The 22,511-nt window shown below is 42.9% G+C and overlaps 1 protein-coding gene across 1 annotated transcript in view; it reads right to left on the reverse strand.

The window, feature by feature from the left end:
• tsc22d2 (TSC22 domain family 2) overlaps positions 1 to 11,985 on the reverse strand; it is a 34,443-nt gene extending 22,458 nt beyond the window's left edge. Inside the window, exon 1 of the mRNA XM_058073380.2 lies at positions 9,974 to 11,985. Coding sequence (XP_057929363.2) covers positions 9,974 to 11,370 — 1,397 coding nt within the window. The 5' untranslated portion in view covers positions 11,371 to 11,985. The remainder of the gene's footprint in view (positions 1 to 9,973) is intronic.
• Between the last annotated feature and the right edge of the window lie 10,526 nt (positions 11,986 to 22,511).

Below are 22,511 nucleotides of genomic sequence, written 5' to 3' on the forward strand. Positions count from 1 at the left end.
GTAACGGGAATGCATAGATATAGGCAGACATCCACATGCACGTATCAGGATTGGGACAGGAAGTGGAAAAAGATGTGCATGAATGAACCCTCACACCAACACTGGAACATCACACATGGCCCCAGCACAGCTCCGCTTATCTCATGTAGCAAGTACAGGCTGGTAACAAGGACCTGTCAACAGGTTCTCCCTTTGGTCCGAAGACTTCCTTTGAAATGAGCTGCGCATACTTAACATACTGGAAGCACTCAAAAGAAAGGTCCGACCAGTTCTGCCTTCAGACCCTTTTGGAAAAGCCAATAAACACCAGCGGTTTACAGAGTTGTCATTCCTGGAACAGCATGCAGCATATTCATAAACACAGTTCATTATGGTGGGCTATTTAGGGGCTCACTTGCTCTAATTGGACACCTTGCTGACATAATGATCATTTATTCAGTTCGGTGCTTTATCATACACAGTATGTGTTCAATGAACACGTACGGCTATTTTATTACTAATTTATTACTATTACTATTGTGAAATCAATTCATGTTTAATTTTTCATGCAATTGAGCAAAACAATCTCACCGAATGTTCTGAACTCCTATTTTGATGCCAGTGTGGTATGGATGTCATGAATTCAAAGTCGTTCATAACTGACAGAACCAGTTTCATGTCGCCCATATGTAAACAACTACTGTCGGGTGACATTCCGCAAGGGCTTGGCCCTTGGTCCAGTGGCCCAAAAGCAAGCTGGCAGAGAGCCATGCGCTCAAGTCGACAATCCAAGCCATTCAGGGGCTCCAGGAACTCCAGGAACCCTTGGAAGTTCAAGGAATCCGGCTATCTATGGAAAACATGCTCCTCCCTTGCATCCAGTTTACGGCAGGACTTTCCAAATACTGTCTAGGCTAGGGTTCTCAAACACGCGGCCCGCGGGCCAAATGTGGCCTGCAGGACACTAGTTTGAGGCCCCCGCCTTGATATGAAAGTTTAATGTTAGTGCGGCTCGCGCAAGTTTGATATGGATGCTGTATGGTATCATGTACCCAGAAAAAATTATTACGTTTGATTAATGTTCATGTTAAAGGTTAAATAACTGTTAATAGTTATCCTCCCTGTCCGTGTGGAAGTGGTAAGTTTTTGGCTATTTAAGTTTAAAGGAAATAACTTGAAGGCTACCGTTTAGGTGGCTAGCTCTCTAGTTTGCGAGTTAGCATGTGTCTCAAGACCCTGCAGTTGCGCAATATGTTGTAAATAAAAAAAAAGTATAAATGTGACTATAGTCGTGTTTTGTCATGTCTACAGGGCTCTAATAATGCTTTGTTAATTTTAATCTGAAAAAAAATAATTTGTCTACCCACCAACTATATGTGGTTTCTTAAGTTTTTATTATTTGCCGTTTTATTATTATTATTATATTTATTTAGGGGCCATCCATAATTTTCAACATTTTCACGAGCGTACAAACCGTACTCTTTTGAGCAACCCCCCCCCCTAAAAAGAGTACAATCCCAAATGAAAAATGTTGATAGGTCCATGACCAACTGACCCAATGCAGCCAGGAAATTCGAACATATCCAATCCAATAGTGTTCTCTGGCTGTATTTTGGGACTCTGGTCAATCAGTCACTGCCCATCAACATTGTATTGAACACGAACAAGATAAAAAATTATATCAAACGCCTCTTTTTTGTACAGTAAACCTCGAATATATCGGACTCGGATATATCGGAAATTCGCTCACAACGGACAGATAAAAAAGAACCAATTTTTCTGTAATGCATTTCCAATAAAAATTCATTGCATATATCGGATTTTTTATAACGGATTTCGCCTATTTCGGACAAAATCTCCAGTCCCGTTCCAATTTCCCTCGCATAGTATATCGGATGGCCGCATCGTGGCCTTTGATCCATCTTTGATCCATGTTCACAGCCAAAGCTGAAGATTATAACATCTTTGTATGAATTACATGTACAACGAAAAAAAAAATAATTCTCAAATCTGTAGAAATGCCTTCTTGTTGCTATTAGGGAGGTTTAGAAACCAAACGATAAACGTAAGTGCAAACGATAATGACGTCACATGCTATTGAAATGTATGGCAACTTGCCGACTTGTCAATAGCCTGTGACGTCATTATCGTTTGCGTTTACGTTTATCGTTTGGTTTCTAAACCTCGCTAATAGCAACAAGAAGGCATTTCTACAGATTTGAGAATTATTTTTTTTTCGTTGTACATGCTCATGTACATGTCTGGAATTCATACAAAGATGTTATAATCTTTAGCTTTGGCTGTGAACATGGATCAAAGAAAGTTCCCCCATGGCATTGCGCGTCCGTGTAATGAATGTGGCGGACATTTTCCGGTATACGCATATAACGGATTTCGCTTATATCGGACAAAACCAGTGGGAACAATTGAATCCGATATATCCGAGGTTTACTGTATTTTTCTTTCAAGAAAATACAAATGTATTACAAATTTGGTCTTTTTGTATTGTTCTTTCTATCAAATGATACATGTAGAAAAGTCCTGATGCAACAACTGTTTTCCACAGGATTTTTTTAATCAAGGGAATACTTCTTGTATACACACATGATTACTCAAGGAGCAGAAGAGTTGCCCATGGTTTCCAAAAGCCTGAGGAGGCCAACCACCACGCCAAGAGGGAGAATGGAAGGACGGGCACCCACACAATCAATACCTGGCACATGTGCCCATCCTGATAGCGGGCAACGTCCAATAAAATATGGAAAATCTTTCTCTAGTACTAAGATCAGTCATTTACTAGTCATACTTTTCCTGTAATGCAGTGGGGGCAGCGTGGTACTACTCAGCTATTAGAATGGTTGTCTTCCAACCTAGAGGTCTGTGATCATGTCGAAGTATCCTTAAGCAACTGAACCCCCCAACTGCTCCTGGTGCTGCGTCATCAGTAGGTCAATGTAAGGTCAACTTTGAGCACCTTAACTAGTTCATTGGACAAAATATGAGTAAGATAGCAAACATTTGATTAGGTCAAGCACAGTATGCAACTTTTGTAGTGATCTGGCGTACATCAAGTCTAACTAAGCCCAGCTGCTGTCCCAACTAAGAGTGATTTGTCATCAACATCAGGATTATTCTCCAGTAAAAACACAGTATAAATGATGACCATCTCACCCCTTCAAAACCCTTACCTATTTAGCAACTGACATTTCAAAACACTCCTTATCAGGCTGCAGCGTTTGCATGCTTGCGAGGTGACATCACGCCAGCAATCTCGGCCCAAATTCACTGCCTTACTTTTAACCCGGCGGAAATGACTCAACTTGACATACAGCGGTACCTCAGTTAACGTCCGCCCCGGTTAGCGCCTTTTTTCGGTTAACAACAAAAACTTGTGCTAAAATTTGCCATTGAATGAAGTGCGTTGGCCCACTTGTTCAGAAATACTCCAAAATACTGTCCCGGTTTGTTGACACCACCATCTTGGATCATGGACACAAGACGAAACCTTGTGATTACGCAATGCATTGTGTGCCGCGGGCCGCAGACGCGATGCAATAAACATGAACCAAACAAAAAGAGAAAAGTGATGGGCGGTAACACGGTATTTTGCTAATTTATGGTTTTGTCTGGCTTTTGGCCCCAACAAAACAAGGTAAAAGTGATGTTAAATGTTCAGTTGTCCATTCATTTCTTATTTTTGTGTAATTTTCTGCTTGTAAAACTAATTATTGTCTTGGGTGGACATTTTGGTTTGAGTCGGACCTTCTGGAAGGGATTGATGTTAACCAAGGCACCACTGTAATTGGTGGCACAAGTGTAGGACGAACTTGTGCAGGGACACTCAAGTGTAAATGAGTGTTTATGTGCAAATATTGTACTGGTATGCTGTGAAAAAACACTTCACATACTGTGTATGTCATAATCCTCCACACAAGTCTAGTTCTTTGCAACAACGGATTGTGCCAACATCCTGAAAAACTGCATTTCATGGGTCCAGGGTTAGAAACTTAGCATCGATAAACCTGACAAAACTTGATTAAATATTCCCGCTACTTTCACACCTATTGTGGACTTTCCTGGTCCAAAGAAATGGAAGTGTTTTTCCACTGGTGAATTTCCTGTTAATGCGGTAAAAATTCCACGCATACCAAATATGTCACAGAAAGCCACGTGGCATCACTCTTCTTTCATCGCTCTGCAATACAATAACATAACATCACCCTTAAGAGAGAGTATTACCGCATTTTAACATCGTGTAAGTTGCATCTCTCTGAAATTAAAAGATCAATGCAGCTGTTAATTCGCATGTCCACCATTATCCATGACTATTACAGCGTTTTAACACCGTGTATGTTTCATTTCTTTGAAATGGACAACAATAAATGCAGCTGTTAATTCCCATGTCCATCATGAAAATAAGCATATAAGCGACACAGCGTCACTTCACTTTCATGCAGGAGTTACAGGGACTCATACATTAACACAAAAATTGTCTTCATTCAAATCATTATGAAAATGTTCCAAGTAGTGTATTTAGTTGTCATATGATATATTGCATGTTTTGAAATTGTAACATAAAATGTAGTTTAGTCCCGTGTATTGAGGGGCCATCCATAATTTTCAACATTTTCACGACCGTACAAACCGTACGAGGGGGGAGGGGGTTAAGACATCAACGTACGCTTTTTTGAAAACCAGAAAATGTCGATGTCTGTATGTTCGAACCGCGGGACGCAGTCAAATTTTAGCGCGAATAGACTGGTCCCCTGTCGTCGTATGCTAGCGCGAGAGCGTACCAGTCCATGCGATACTCCACGTAGCTCTGCGTGCTTCGCATTCCAACACAACAATCAGACAATGGCCGACCCCGGTGAATTCGATTACCTATTTTCGTTCATCAAAAAGAGAATTACTGCTATTCATCGCTCACCGAGCAATGCATACAAACAATACATCAATGTTTATTGCTTTGTGCGTTCGGAAAGAAAGCGGAAGGATGCTGTCGCGGCTGGCCAGGCGGCTTGGAAAGGTTCCAAATCGAAGGAATCGAGCAGGGCGGATTTGTTCCGAAGTGCCGTTGCGAAAATGGAGAACATCAAAACTAAACCGACCATCCTGAATCTATTCGCCAGCTCTGTGTTTATTTTCTATATTTGGGCATGGACCTGGCTGTGGTGGTGAATTTGACTTTGTGGACAGTGCAGTAACAATCAATGTGATTTTCACTTCCTGTGAAACACTGACTAGACTATAGGTGTGATTGTTAAGCCTTTTCAAAACAGTTGTGGCATCTTTATTGCATACTTCGCATAGAGTTGAGTTCAAGGGTTGTGTCCATCATTTCAAAGAAGATTTTATCTCCTCAGGCTTTTGGAAACCATGGGCAACTCTTCTGCTCCTTGAGTAATCATGTGTGTATACAAGAAGTATTCCCTTGATTAAAAAATCCTGTGGAAAACGGTTGTTGCATCAGGACTTTTCTACATGTATCATTTGATAGAAAGAACAATACAAAAAGACCAAATTTGTAATACATTTGTATTTTCTTGAAAGAAAAATACAGTAAACCTCGGATATATCGGATTCAATTGTTCCCACTGGTTTTGTCCGATATAAGCGAAATCCGTTATATGCGTATACCGGAAAATGTCCGCCACATTCATTACACGGACGCGCAATGCCATGGTGGAACTTTCTTTGATCCATGTTCACAGCCAAAGCTGAAGATTATAACATCTTTGTATGAATTACAGACATGTAGCATGTACAACGAAAAAAAAATAATTCTCAAATCTGTAGAAATGCCTTCTTGTTGCTATTAGGGAGGTTTAGAAACCAAACGATAAACGTAAACGCAAACGATAATGACGTCACAGGCTATTGACAAGTCGGCAAGTTTCCATACATTTCAATAGCACGTGACGTCATTATCGTTTGCACTTAACGTTTATCGTTTGGTTTCTAAACCTCGCTAATAGCAACAAGAAGGCATTTCTACAGGTTTGAGATTTTTTTTTTTATTTCGTTGTACATGCTCATGTACATGTAATTCATACAAAGATGTTATAATCTTCAGCTTTGGCTGTGAACATGGATCAAAGATGGATCAAAGGCCAAGATGCGGCCATCCGATATACTATGCGAGGGAAATTGGAACGGGACTGGAGATTTTGTCCGAAATAGGCGAAATCCGTTATAAAAAATCTGATATATGCAATGAATTTTTATTGGAAATGCATTACAGAAAAATTGATTCTTTTTTATCTGTCCGTTGTGAGCGAATTTCCGATATATCCGAGTCCGATATATCCGAGGTCTACTGTACAAAAAAGAGGCGTTTGATATAATTTTTTATCTTGTTCATGTTCAATACAACGTTGATGGGCAGTGACTGATTGACCAGAGTCCCAAAATACAGCCAGAGAACACTATTGGATTGGATATGTTCGAATTTCCTGGCTGCATTGGGTCAGTTGGTCATGGACCTATCAACATTTTTCATTTGGGATTGTACTCTTTTTAGGGGGGGGTTGATCAAAAGAGTACTCTTTGTACTCTTGTGAAAATGTTGAAAATTATGGATGGCCCCTAAGTCTCGTAACGTGATGCATGTTTTGATTATTTCTTCTTTAGTTTGTAGTCAAGTGTTTGTAAATACTCAGTAGCTGTAGATGGAACTTTTCAGTAGTAAATCTGACTCATTGATATTAGTAAGATGTCTTCATGGATAAGTGTTTTATAAAGCTCATACGTATTTGCACCAATCGTCCTGTAAAATCTAGACCCTTTGTTATTTATTCTTCTAATTCTTCTATTTATTCTTATTTATTCTTTTAATTTCTATATTTTGTACTGTCATGCTGTCTTGCACTGAAAATGGAGCTGCTGCAATTTAATTCTACTATCTGTAAAATGACAATAAAGGGCATTCTGATTCTGATTTTCACATATACCAGTGTGTTTACAGTCCTTACATCAGGGGTCTCAAACACGCGGCCAAATGTGGCCCGCAGGACACTAGTTTGAGGCCCCCGCCTTGATATGAAAGGTTAATGTTAGTGCGGCCCGCGCAAGTTTGATATGGATGCTGTATGGTATCATGTACCCAGAAAAAATTATTACCTTTGATTAATGTTCATGTTAAAGGTTAAATAACTGTTAATAGTTATCCTCCCTATCCGTGTGGAAGTGGTAAGTTTTTGCCTATTTAAGTTTAAAGGAAATAACTTGAAGGCTGCCGTTTAGGTCGCTAGCTCTCTAGTTTGCGAGTTAGCATGTGTCTCAAGACCCTGCAGTTGCGCAATATGTTGTAAATAAGAAAAGTATAAATGTGACTATAGTCGTGTTTTGTCATGTCTACAGGGCTCTAATAATGCTTTGTTAATTTTAATCTGAAAAAAATAATTTGTCTACACACCAACTATATGTGGTTTCTTAAGTTTTTATTATTTGCCGTTTTATTATTATTAGTATATTTATTTATTACTGATTGATTGATTTTCTTTATTCTTGATTTGTTTATTTATTTTTCATCTTATTTTGTGTAGAAAAATAAAAAGATATTTGAGAACAGTGGAATGTTTTATCAGAGCTTTTCTTGTAGAAAATTGGAACCAAAGCAAAGTTTTTTAAATTTTTTTGTTTTTAATAAATGCGTTTTTGGGGTTTTTTTTGGGAAACCTGATGCGGCCCAGTCTCACCCAGACCCTAGCTACAGTGGCCCCCAAGTAAATTGAGTTTGAGACCCCTGCCTTACATTGACAGTGTTACTAATAAGTTAATTCATTCATTCATTCTCTACCACTTTTCCTCATGAGGGTCGCGGGGGTGCTGGAGCCTATCCCAGCTGTCTTTGGGCGAGAGGCGGGGTACACCCTGGACTGATGGCCAGCCAATCACAGGGCACATACAGACAAACAATCATTCACACTCACATTCATACCTATGGACAATTTGGAGTGGCCAATGAACCTATCATGTTTTTGGAATGTGGGAGGAAACCGAAGTACCCGGAGAAAACCCACGCATGCACGGGGAGAACATGCAAACTCCACATCCTGTGTATCCTGTGTATATTAATAGTCTTACTTCATACATCGGTCCATCGGCCGATATATCGGATATTGTTTTTTTTCTCAGTCCAAATATCGTTATCAGCCCCAGAAATCACGTATCGGTCGGGCTCTACTGTCAACACACTTCCTTTTCAAAGTGTCCCCATCCTCACTTCCTCTCTCTCTCTCTCATCATTAAATGTTCTGTCCCCTTGCCTGCATCGTCATAGCGACAAAGACATCCACTGATGTCAGTCCACTTTCCATCACTCTCATTCTCTGTCTTTCAAACCTGGCAAGTGGCACCAGCTGCTCCTTTTCATCAATATCTGGGATCTCTCTCTCTCACACACACACACACACACACACACACACACAGGTCTACAGGGATGAAGTATGCTAGTAAACAAATACGATTCATCTGGACAGTACTGAACAGGCTGGTATAAACACACATTCATGTGTGAATGCTAGTTAAAACCGCCCAACTAGGTCGCTCTTGGCGACAACAAGTCTTTTTTCAGCACTTTCCTACTTTAGACTGAGAAAAGCGTGGCAACATTTCTGCTCGAGCTGTATGAGAGTCATGCGGCGGAGCCTATAAATAGCCGCGCTGCGTGTACGTGAGAGGGTACTGTAATTCAAAAAGGTTTCGGAGCCGGGAGGGTAGACTACTGTCTCTCACAGACACCGGGGAATAAAAGCTAAACTTAGCCACCTACATTGTTGCCGTCCAAATGTGGCTTATTAACAATTGACATCAATAGAATAGAGTTTTGTTTGGGCATATGCAACAAGACACACTACCTTGCTGTGTTTTGAACCTTTTTGGGGGTCTCTTACCATTCTCTACAACAGTGATTTTCAACCACTGTGCCGCAGCACATGAGTGTACCTTGAGAAACCGTTAGGTGTGCCGTGAGGAATTATCCAATATCACTTTTTATAATTAACATTTATTAATCATCATTTGCAAATATTATGTCAATAGCCATTATGTCAATAGTATTAATGGACCCAAATATTCCAATTGCATTTGGTTTATTTGCTCAAACGAAAAGAATTGAACAGGGATGGAATATTCCTTTAACCAATCCGATTGAGGTATCTTGTACCCGCTCAAACGGAAAGTTGTCAGGGTGTGTTCTTCTTCTTCTGTTGTTTATTGGCGGTTGGCAAGCAGCTTTCGTATGCATTAGCGGCATCTGTGGAACAGAATCTAAACCCCATTCACAAGTCCAGTTTTATTAAAAAAGAAAATATATAAATCTATATAAAACATGTCCTGAGTTTAATTATAAAATATTAGCAAGATTGAATTTGATCTTTCCCTGTTTAAATTGATCCCGGGTGCGTTCTTTCAGCGCATGCTCAGATATGACGTAACACGCAGATCCAGACGTTCTTCAGTTTTAACAATGGAGGCCAGCAATCGGCACTGGACTAAGCAAAGTTTGTTTTTGATTCATATTCAATTTCAAGACTGACAGACGAAAAACTGGCAATACAGAGTTATTCCAACAAGTGAAAGAATAACTCGGGGAAGCCGGTATCACGTGATGTTGATGTTTACGTTTTACTGGGCATGCCCTATTGACTATTCTGTTTGATTTTCACGGCGCATGTAAACAAGAGATTGGAATATTCCTTTCCATGGATACCATTGTTTCCCGAAAGGTCATTCGGAAAGAGAAAACTCGTCATGTAAAAACGTGGCTACTGTTGAGTGTCTGTGGTCTTAAGACTGGCATAGCAATGTAATATTGGTCCGTGTGGCAACACCTAGCTTGTTCCTCCGATAGACTTATTGATGCACGTGTGAGGTCGTGGTGACATTTTGGAACATTTTTGGTTAGTGGTGTGCCACAAGATTTTTCCAATGTAAAAAACGTGCCATGGCTCAAAAAAGGTTGGAAAAAACTAAATATGAGGCATCTTACCTGTCCTCGTCCCCGTCCATGGCTATATGGATGCCAAAAAGGCTGTTGACAGCAGGACTGGGCAGGCCGAGACCCTCTTTGATGAAAGGCCTCATGCCATCTTTCCCTGGCACCACACCGGCACTGGTCTGAGGTAGCGCTTCAGATTTGGGCTGCGTATCTTCTGCGTGGTTGCCGAGTCCAGATTGAAGGCCTGTGGCGGTGAGCCCCTGGACTCCGAGGGACAGAACAATTCCTCTGGTGCTTGGCCCAGCCGGGGGGGTACTGGTGGTGCTGGGCACTGTAACGGGCACATTCTGGACAACGCTGTGACTGCTGGTGACCGCGGACGTCATGTCAACGTTTAAACCTCCCGGCTGCTGCTGCTGACCGCTTCCTGAAGCCATGTGTAGCAAGACGCCCTGGGATGAGGGTGCCTCGCCCCCGAGCCCATGGGCTGTTGAACCGGAAGTCAAGGGCCCCTGGCTGGACGAGGGAAGATTTAAGAGAAGAGTGCTGGAACCAAAGTGCTGTTGATGGTGGTTTGAATACGCAAACTGCTGGACTTGTGTGGCCGGGGGCACGACGGGGGGCAGCACGGCACCTTGGTGCACGCCGTTGAGGTGATTGGAGAGAAAGGTTTGGGGAGCAGCAGGTTGCATATTGACCTGAGTGTGTTGCGTTTGCTTTGAAGATGTGGCTGAATACCCTGTAGGTTGGAAGGCACTTGCACCGCCCCCGATCTGGGGACCCAAGCTGTAGCCTTGCTGCACAGTCTCACCGGAATGGACCAGATGCGAGTCTGCAGCGTTGTCCAAAGCTTGTGAGGAGGCGACGCTGGTAGAGACCACGGTGTTACTGATGGTTCCCAGCCCGCTGTCCCTGTCCGTGCTGTGATCAAGCGTTACGGCCGGTTTAATGCTATCCGCAGTCCGATTAGCATTTGAATCAGAGTCTCTGTCGTGGAACTCCGTGCAAGTCCATCTGCCCCGTCTGAAGGGTTCACCGGTACCGTGGTCTAGTTTAATGACTCTGAAGCGGGAACTGCAGGTACCCGCTGGGGCTACTGTGGCAGCAGGGACGGGAAGAGCAGGCTGAGCCGTACCTGGCACAGGCACACTTGCTTCCAATTGAGGACCAGTCTTATTGTAAGGGTGACCCCCGTTGACAGGAGCTGTCAAAGGGACCTCCTGGGTCTCCCCCACGTTGTTTAAGGTTTCCTCGGATGAACTCCTATCGCATACGCCGAGGTCGGTTCGTGACACGTCGAATATTTCCGAAGACACGTCCTCGGTTCGGGACTCGTCCGGGTCGTCCAGGCTCTCGGTGTCGTCCGTGATGTTGCTGGCCGCCACCTGAGCCTGAGTGACGCTCGTAATCTGGAAGCAACTCTTCTTTTTCGCTGGCATTTTCGACATGTTGGCGTCCGGTGCCTTGTCAGTGACTCTCCAAGATGAAAACTACGTCTTCGTGACAGATTCACAACCGAGTAATAAGACACACACACGTACCAACACAGAACCTTTCCATACTGATTGTGTCCCGCTCAGTCCAGCCGGAAAAAAGTCCCAAGCACAGTCCAAAGGCTCTCCGCAAACTCCTGCGTGGTGTCCGGTCACCGCACCGCTCCCCGGTGGGTTCCGTCCCTCGGACAGCCGTCCTCGTGTCCCAGAAAGTGACAGAAAAGCAGCTTCTTCTCCCGGCCGTCTGTCCCCGACACTTGACAATATAAGACAGGCCCGCTTCTCTCTATTTCCTTGCTATGTATATGCCGACTAGCCGAGTTAGCACCACTAAGCTAGTTACGCCAGTCCTAACACCAACAGGTGTGGACTCATATTGAAAACATTCTTCTTGGACGTTTGAGTGGAAAGTATAATCCAGAGGGCGGAAAGGCGGGGGTAATGGCGGCAGAAGTCTTCCGTCTTGTGGACAAGTGACTTGTGGCTGCGAGCTGACAGATAGCCACTGGGAAGCTTCTGGTTGCTAGCTAGGGAGCTAGCTAGCTAGCTAGCTGCCTGTCTGTCTGTCTGTCTGCCTGCCTGCCTGCCGCTCTCCTACTAGACAAGATGGCAAGAGCCAAGTGCATCCTGGGTAAGGAGGTCAAACACATGTTCCGCAATCGTCGCCAATACGTTTAGCAATATACCAAATAAAAAACAATCTCTAGTGTTCCGTATAATTTCATTTCGTCTCAAGTTATTTCTGATAGCACAATAAATTATTTAAAATTGACCGATAGTAAAAAAAAATGATATATATAAAAATATAGATTGTAACTATGTCGTCACTTCCGGTTCCACGAAGCACTTTCAAAACTGAGCATTACGTGTGACAAAGGGAAAGGAAGGGATTTCAAACATAGAATACTCTTAATAAAAAACTTAAAACGAAAAAAAAAAACTAAAGTAAGTAAAAAAAAAGTAAAATAAAAAGCTTAAAACACTCGACATTCTTTAACAATAAAACTAAAATAAATAAATAAATAAATAAAAATAATCCAGCATATTAAATACACTTTTTTATGATCAACATGCACCATGATAATGTGTGTTTTATTTTTAAACCACACAACACATAGAGCCTAATGTTGCATGTAAAGATAGTTCCTGCATATACGATACATCCGTACATCAGTCCCAGGAGAAAAATCAGGGAACACACATCTTTAATAATTACAGTGGAATGTCCACTCTCTGACATCACATGAAGGTCAGGGGTTATTCCTGTGAGGAAGGTGGAACGTAGCCGTGTGACGCATCTCTTGTTGAGAGCAACGTCACGCACCACTGTGCCGCTTTCACAATTGAATCCATGTGATGGCGGTGACTCGTCGCCATCTTTCACAAGATCTTGTGGTGAAGGTCGGGGTTAGGAGGTTATGAGGGTTAAGGGTTGAGGAGCGCCTCCTGATACGGCACTTCCTGTATCGTGTACGTAGATTAACCTTCCTCTTGTGGTAGCGATCCAAATTGTTCTTTCCGTGATCCAAATTGTTCTTTCCATGACCCAAATTGTTCTTTCCATGATCCAAATTGTTCTTTTCATGATCCAACGTGTTCTTTCCATGATCCAACGTGTTCTTTCCATGATCCAAAGTGGTCTTTCCATGATCCAAAGTGGTCTTTCCATGATCCAAAGTGTTCTTTCCATGATCCAAAGTGTTCTTTCCATGACCCAAATTGTTCTTTCCATGATCCAAATTGTTCTTTTCATGATCCAACGTGTTCTTTCCATGATCCAACGTGTTCTTTCCATGATCCAAAGTGGTCTTTCCATGATCCAAAGTGTTCTTTCCATGATCCAAAGTGTTCTTTCCATGACCCAAATTGTTCTTTCCATGATCCAAATTGTTCTTTCCATGATCCAAATTGTTCTTTCCATGATCCAACGTGTTCTTTCCATGATCCAAATTGTTCTTTCCATGATCCAACGTGTTCTTTCCATGATCCAACGTGTTCTTTCCATGATCCAAATTGTTCTTTCCATGATCCAAAGTGTTCTTTCCATGATCCAAAGTGTTCTTTCCATGACCCAAATTGTTCTTTCCATGATCCAAATTGTTCTTCCCATGATCCAGAGTGTTCTTTCCATGATCCAAATTGTTCTTTCCATGATCCAAAGTGTTCTTTCCCTGATCCAGAGTATTCCTTCCGTGATCCAAATTGTTCTTTCCGTGATCCAAAGTGTTCTTTCCGTGATCCGAATTGTTCTTTCCATGATCCAAATTGTTCTTTCCATGATCCAAAGTGTTTTTTCCATGATCCAAAGTGTTCTTTATGATCCAAATTGTTCTTTCCGTGATCCAAATTGTTCTTTCCATGATCCAAAGTGTTCTTTCCATGATCCAAAGTGTTTTATATTGCTTTATAGTCATATTATTATAACCGGGTCCAAACTGACCCTAACAATACAGTGGTCATAATTTCAACCAGACCATTTTAAAATGTAGTCAAAAATTTTTTTTTGTTTTTATTTTGTTGAAATAGAGTTTCCTGACAAAGTCAAAAAGCCTTGATGCAATAAACAAATGTTATGTGATTCTTTTGATGCATTAAAATGTAAAACGGATCGGTGCCGACCCTAACACAAGAGGAGGGATAAGAGAACAAGATGAGGTTAACACCTTAAGGTTAATGTCAGCCCTGAACCTCCGTGTCATAGCTATGAAATGTGTTTATATCAGATAGTACAATCACAGCGTGTTAGTTTTCTTTTGATGAAATCAGAGTCAGATGTAAAGACGTAGAAAAAATAAAAATGGAACAACCCGACCACCCATGTCTCCATTATATGACGGCTATTGACGCAATCACTCTTGTTTATTCCTTTGTTGGTCTGAACATTAAGTTAGGGAGAAATGGGATAGTATTTTTCCCCTGACCGGGCTGGCTAATCATGGAATTACACGGTTACATAATGTCCGGGTGCCAACTCACAAGGTCTGTCTGACACAACAATTTCATGCAGCGCTCAGATAGGAGATACTGAAGAAGGAAAACAACACTTGGATGTCTGTCATGTCCAAAAGATCTCAAACGCCAAACGACAAAAAAACAACCAACGCAAACGTTTAAGCCCAACAGAACAATTCATAACATCAAGAACACGCTGCAGGGTGGAAGTCAAGTCGTTTAACACCCGTACTTGGAGTTACTTGCTTGACGTTAGTGTAGTTGGCTCCCTTTTTGGGACTACTTTAAACATCTGTCAGTTGTTTTGCATTACTGCATGCTAAAAGTGGCTGCAATCAGCATTAAAACATAACTTAACTCAACTTTAGATCTATCTTAAAGGCATTTCTAAAGCTTTGGGACTCCAGTAAACCACAGTGAGAGCCATTATACACAAATGGTGAAAACATAGAACAGTGTTGGACCTTCCCAGAACCAAAATAACGGCTCCAAGTGGTCACAAAAGACCCCACGATGACGTCCAAAAAAGTGCAGGTCACACTTGAATCAGTTAACCCTTAGATGCACGAGTGACTGGACCCTACATTCTTCCATAAGTGGGTCAAGTCAAAAATGACCCATACTAGAATCAATGCCTTTTTATGCCAATTTTGCCATTTTGGTTAGGGATAATCATTTGTATGATATTTAGAAAAGAAAATGACCCCATACAACAATGGAAAATGTGAGGGTCCATTGTGTGTTACATAAAGGTAAGTTAAAAATGTGAACGGCATGATATCAAAAACATGTTTTTTGAGGAATACCTGGAATATGAAATGATAACAATTTTTCATTCCAAAGATATTTCAAGAAAACAACCTGACCGGGTCATTTTTGACCCACTTATTGGAAGGTTGGGGTAGTAACGCAAAAACAAAAATTTCTTAAAATGTATAAAAGGTAAGTTAAAAATGTGAATGGCATGATATCAAAAACATGTTTTTTGAGGAATACCTGGAATATGAAATGATAAAAAAATTTCATGATGAAGATATTTCAAGAAAACAACCTGACCGGGTTATTTTTGACCCACAAGAGTAAAATATGGTGGTGGTAGTGTGGTGGTTTAGGGCTGCTTTGCTGCTTCGGAACCTGGAAGACCTGCTGTGGTGAATGGAAGCATGTCCGACCATCTGTTGGTGACCTCAAGCTGAAACCAACTTGGGTTCTGCAGCAGGACCATGATCCAAAACACACCATCAAGTCCACCTCTGAAGAAAAACCACATGAAGACTCTGGAGTGGCTTGGGCTGAATCCTATGGACCTTAAGAAGACCTTGATGCTAGGAAAGCCTCCTGGAAGAGACTCATTGCAAGTTATCATGAAGGCTTGATTGCAGGACTTGATGAGTGTCAGGCGGACTGGACTTTGCGGTCCCCGGTCCAGTCGGTGTGTTTGTGTAGCTGCTTGTGTTTATTATTCCTGGTCGGAGGTTGAAGACTACCAGGCTACGCTGCGCCACGTCACGGGCCAACTTGCCCGCCGCGTCCAGCGTATCGGCGGCGAAACAAGACGGGCCTTGTGCTGCCCGTATTTTGGGACCCAAGACCCAGTGGTCACTTTCAGCAAACCCAGGTTGGGAGACCTCAGGGTTTGAGTCCAGCAGCATGGGTTCACCATCAACAAACAAAGTGACCAAGCGTCACTCCACACGTGCTAAAAAGAGCTTCCCTTGAGGAAGGGGAACAAGAGCTTCTTGGTTCTGGGAGGTTCAGGGTCCGGCTAGGAGAAAAGTAAAATCATGGAAAAATGCATGTGACGTTCCTGAATGGTGTGAAGTTTTCCAGGGAAACACACGGCGGTTTGTTAGTTTTCACCTGGATGAATCCTTTCCTGCTGTCTGACCACCAACAAAAGTAGATGTTGGCTCAAATTCAAGTGGATCACTTTTTTGGATGGTGAATACACAATTCCCAAAACAGCTTTACTTCAAGTCTGGTGTATTTTTGGACATCAGCTCAGGTATTTTTTCATTCAACACTGACAACTCATGACGAGTCAAGTCAACTTTATTTATAAAGTCCTTAAACACGACAGAGCCTCTAAGGGCTTAACAAGTAGACAACCATAGACCATATGATAGACCATAGACTATATGATAGACTATAGACCATATGATAGATGATAGACCATAGACCATATGATAGATGATAGACCATATGATAGACCATATGATAGATGATAGACCATATGATAGGTGATAGACCATAGACCATATGATAGGTGATAGACCATAGACCATATGATAGGTGATAGACCATAGACCATATGATAGATGATAGACCATAGACCATATGATACATGATTGACCATAGACCATATGATACATGATAGCATGCTAACACCTAAGCATGCTAAGCATGCTAACACCTAGCATAATAGTGGGAAGTCTTGATGTAAGTATTAAAAATGCTAATAGTGCTGACATGCTAACGTTAGCATACTAACATTTAGGTCTAGGATGACGGTGCTAAGTGTTTTTATATGCGTCTCCCCATGAAAACAGTTAGTGCTGGTAGTGCTAACATGCTAACGTTAGCGTGCTCACACCTAGCATGATAAAGCACTGTACTGGGAAGACTTTGTTTGTTTTCATCCTCTTTTTCCTGATTTCGGAGTCGTCACAGCGGATCTTTTTTGTTTATCCGCATACTGATTTTGGCTTGAGTACTTCACATTCCGGATGCCCTTATCCCAAATGAGTTGACAAGTTTAACTTTGGAAGGGTCTGAATGGGTTGAGAATGACGGAATTAGTTGGTCGCCTTTAGATCAAAGGCATTGTGCATTCTGAAAAATGGAAATGTCAAAAAAAGTGGGAATTCTTGGTATGTGAAAAATGGCATGAATGTCATTTAAGTGGAATGTGTTCTTGTTGGAACGATCTGAATTGGATGAGAAATGTGGAAGTAGCTAGAACTCTTTAGATCAAAGTCATTTTGCCTTTGGGATTTTGGATCACCCCCAAAACTGTCATCAGTTCTCCCATATCCCATGCCCAACAATTCCTGAAAATTTCCCTGTGAGTGATACTCTGCCATGGAAACACTGCAGTACATTAGAATGAGTACATACTGGCCGGACCAAATGACATCCACAGTGAGGGTGAAGGTTAGTTTAGGGTCAGGGGAATTTTCCAAGACATTCCTGTAAGTCAACATAATGTGGTGTGATGGAGATAGAAACAATAGGACTACCAAAAGGTAACACACCCAAACGGTAATATTTTCACAGGACTGGAGAGCCGTGGCGAAACAATAAGAGACTAAATCTAGAAAAACTGTTTGAGCTGTTTCCTCTTTGGATTTCTTTGATTTGAAGCTTCTGCGTGATGTCATCCTGCAGGAGGCCGAGTATAAACACCTTTTACTGGGAATACCGAGAATGTTCTCAGAGGACTTGAGTATGATTAGCACTGCTGAATCTTTTTGTTCTACTCGGGTTGAAAGCATTATGATGGGATTTCTTGGAAATACGCAGTCAGGTTGCCGGACTAATACAATATGTACTCTAATATTCCAACAAGTCACACAAACTTCCGTAAAACAGCGGCATAGAAGACGTCATTTCATTTATGGGATACTTCCATCACAAATATTGAAAATATCACAAAATTCCTTAATATTGTTTTTTGGATTTTTTTGAATATCTACTACAGGGGACTCAAACACGCGGCCCGTGGGCCAAATGTGGCCCGCAGGACACTAGTTTGAGGCCCCCGCCTTGATATGAAAGATTAATGTTAGTGCGGCCCGTGCAAGTTTGATATGGATGCTGTATGGTATCATGTACCCAGAAAAAATTATTACGTTTGATTAATGTTCATGTTAAAGGTTAAATAACTGTTAATAGTTATCCTCCCTATCCGTGTGGAAGTGGTAAGTTTTTGGCTATTTAAGTTTAAAGGAAATAATTTGAAGGCTACTGTTTAGGTCGCTAGCTCTCTAGTTTGCGAGTTAGCATGTGTCTCAAGACCCTGCAGTTGCGCAATATGTTGTAAATAAAAATGTGACTATAGTCGTGTTTTGTCATGTCTACAGGGCTCTAATAATGCTTTGTTCATTTTAATCTGAAAAAAATCATTTGTCTACCCACCAACTATATCGGTTTCTTAAGTTTTTATTATTTGCCGTTTTATTATTAGGGCTCGAGCACTGACCAGTGCGAAAGCCCTATTGTAATCGTTCCGTTTTTTATTCTGCCGAAAGGACGGCCATTTTGAGGGCCTTAACATGCCCGAAAACTCACCAAATTTTGCAAGCGCGTCAGGTCTGGCGAAAATTTCGATCTGGTGGGGGTCCCGAAAACAATGTTCCAAAATTGACTCTCTAGCGCCACCTTTAATTTTTGAAAAAATTGGCCCCCGCCACCAGTTTCACCTATCGTCACGAAACTTGGTGGAGACGTCTATCGTGACAGGACGGACCAAAAAGTCTCAAGAACCCATATTGGAAAACGAACAGGAAGTCGGCCATTTTGGATGGCGGCGGCCTTTTTCGTGCCAGAAGTTGGGGTCGTATCTCGACGAACTCCTCCTAGGGGGTTTGACCAAATGAGTCCGTTGTTGCATCAACGGACACTAGACGGATGGCCCACGTTAAATTGCGAAGGATTTTGGGATATTCCATACGATGTGGGCGTGGCACGCCCCCAAATTTTGCCCATTTTCATATGTCCGGGCCTTGCACGCTGAGCGTAACTGTAGACGTGAATAACTTGGCTCCACGTGGTCAGATCTTCATCATACTTGGTACATGTGATCATGGCCCCGCCCCGAAGGTCCCCGTAGGTCACTTCCTGATTTCGTCGCAGCGCCACCTTTTGGCGACAGGCTAAAGGCGTGTCATCTACATGAGGCCTTTTCTGCCAGGAGATTCATCAGATGAACATCGGGGTCACAAGGTCACTGCCTGACAGCCTGGTGAAGCCTGTTGATGGACCATGATGCAGGAAAAGCGCACGTGGTGGGCGTGGCCTGGCGGCGAATGCTCAGGCCTCGCCATTTACATAGAAAAGGTCATCATTCGCCCGCAAAAGGTCGCATGGGCTTGAAAACTCATAGGGGGGGTCAGAATCCAGGCCTGAGCGGCCTGGTGTGGCCCCCATATGAAACCAAGCCAAATTGACTCACTAGCGCCACCTAGAAGTTTTAAAATAATTATCCCTCGCCTCCCGTTGCACGTATCGGCATGATTTTCGGAGGAGACATCACTCGTGACAGGACGCACAAAAAAGTCTCAATAACCCATGTTCTAAAACCAACAGGAAGTCGGCCATTTTAGGTGGCGGCGGCCATTTGGGGGCGGATGTATGGGTCGTATCTTGACAAACTCCTCCTAGGGGGTTTGACCGAATGAGTCCGTTGTTGCATCAACGGACACTAGACGGATGGCCCACGTTAAATTGCGAAGGATTTTGGGCCGCTCCATAGGATGTGGGCGTGGCACACCACCAAACTTTGACCATTTCATATCTGGCCCTGCCTGGTGTCTGGCCTTGCCTTGAAGCAATGTACATCAAAGTCAATACACAGTTTGACTGACAGACTGATGATGTCAGTTGATGGACTATGATGTGTGTAAAGCACATGTGGGGGGCGTGGCCACGGCGAATGGTCAGCCTTCGCCATTGACCATCAAAAGGTCATCATTTGCCTGCAGAAGGTCACAGGCTGCTGAAATCTTAAACGTGAGGCCTTAATCCAGGCCTGAGCGCCCTGGTGGTGCTCCCATGTGACACCAATCTAAATTGACACACTAGCGCCACCTAGAAGTTTCAATTCATTATCCCTCGCCACCCGTTACACGTATCACTATGATTTTCGGTGGAGACGTCTATCATGACAGGACGCACCTAATGCTCCAGAAGCCATGTTCTAAACACAGCGCCACCAACTGGTGGAAATGTATATCTGCCGTAACTTCCTGATTCATGGTCAGATTGTCTTGAAATTTTTTTTGGTGTGTTGGGTCAATCTCTGGTTTGTTATACTGTGTGTACATAGACTGTATAGCGCCACCAACTGGTGGAAATGTATATAGCCGTAACTTCCTTCCACATGGTCGGATCAAGCCCAAATTTTTTCTGGTGGTTTGGGGTACCCTCTGGTCTATGACTGTGTGTGTACATAGACTGTATAGCGCCACCAACTGGTGGAAATGTATATAGCCATAACTTCCTTCCACATGGTCGGATCAGGCCCAAATTTTTTCTGGTGGTCTGGGGTACCCTCTGGTCTATGACTGTGTGTGTACATCGACTGTATAGCGCCACCAACTGGTGGAAATGTATATAGCCGTAACTTCCTTCCACATGGTCGGATCAGGCCCAAATTTTTTCTGGTGGTCTGGGGTACCCTCTGGTCTATGACTGTGTGTGTACATCGACTGTATAGCGCCACCAACTGGTGGAAATGTATATAGCCGTAACTTCCTTCCACATGGTCGGATCAGGCCCAAATTTTTTCTGGTGGTCTGGGGTACCCTCTGGTCTATGACTGTGTGTGTACATAGACTGTATAGCGCCACCAACTGGTGGAAATGTATATCTGCCGTAACTTCCTTACGCACGGTCGGATCGGCCCCTAATTTTTTCTGTTGGTTCGGGGTACCCTCCGGTCCGTTACCGTGTGGGCCAACCACTCTATAGCGCCACCCACAGGCGGAAACGTATATCCACCGCAAGGACCGCGTGGTCCGATCGTCGTGAATTTTTTTATGGCGGTTCGCGGTGTCGGACGGGACGTGACCGCGCACCCGCCTCGCCGCCGCTGTCGCCCCCTCCTGGCGGAAAATTGCAAATGCCGTGACTCCCTTACCGCTTATCCGCTCGCCGCGGTTTTTCGTACGGCGCGTCCGCGCGCCCGTCCGGTCGCGCGCGCGACCCCGACCCGCACGTACCCCCGACCCGCGCGTACCCCCGAGCGCGTCGGGGTGCTCGAGCCCGCTCATCACTGCTTGCAGTTTTAATTATTATTATATTTATTTATTTATTACTGATTGATTGATTTTCTTTATTCTTGATTTCTTTATTTATTTTTCATCTTATTTTGTGCAGAAAAATAAAAATTAAGATATTTGAGAACAGTGGAATGTTTTATCAGAGCTTTTATTGTAGAAAATCGGAACCAAAGCACTGAAAAAGTTTGTGCATTTTCTGTTTTTAATAATTTTTTTTTTTTTTTTTTTTGAGATTCGGCCCAGGCTCGCCCAGACCCTAGCTCCAGTGGCCCCCAGGTAAATTGAGTTTGAGATGCTTCCATCACAAATATTGAAAATATCACAAAATTCCTACTCCAAATAAGAATGGAAATATTGTTTTTTGGATTTTTTGACTGTCTACTACATTCATTCATATCCTGTGTATCTCCAGACGGCTAAGCCCCTCCGGTCCTAAGAACCTAGTGACGTCCCTGGTTGTACCCCCTTGAGAGCCCAGAAGGAGTTAAAGAGCATGGGAGGCGACACCTGCCTCCTCATCCACTTGTCCGCCTCACCTTCAAGCAGCGTGACAAACTGGAGTTCTTCAGTGAGCTAGCCCCCTCTAGTGGCCCACGGGTGGAGGTTTCCCAGTAACGTGAACCTTTCAGAGGGAGCCACTCCGGGTGACCTCATTCTTCTCTTAGAAGAAACTCTAAAGAGACACACAGTGCCCTCCACTCACATTGACGTTGCTGTGTGTACTTTTATTGACTAAAAATGCGCGAGAACAACTTCATTTTTTGTTTACGATCAGCTATTTATTCCGGAAGAGTGGAACTACGGAAACGTATAGAGCGGGTCACGGCTATTGGATAAACGCTGGGCTTTGTCCCGCCCATCGGACGCTCGGAGCCTATATGAAGTGAGCTGGCCCGGATCCTCGGCTTCTGCATAATGATTGGATGATCTGTGTGAGGCGGACTCTTTTTTTGATTGACAGTGAAATGAGCGAATCAGCGATCTGGAAGTATAACCCTCCACCGGAGCATTTTCAAAGTTTTCCACTCCGTTCTTCTGATGCGGAGACTTTGCCGATCCCAAGCGACCTTAAAAAATACTAGCGTTGTAAATAAATAATAATAATAATAATAATAATAAATAAATAAGCACATACAAAATGTA

The sequence above is a fragment of the Doryrhamphus excisus genome, linkage group LG4 (assembly GCF_037039965.1).
Source record: "Doryrhamphus excisus strain RoL-2023G ecotype Guam linkage group LG4, RoL_Dexc_Guam_v1.1, whole genome shotgun sequence".
NCBI classification, from domain to species: Eukaryota; Metazoa; Chordata; class Actinopteri; order Syngnathiformes; family Syngnathidae; genus Doryrhamphus; species Doryrhamphus excisus.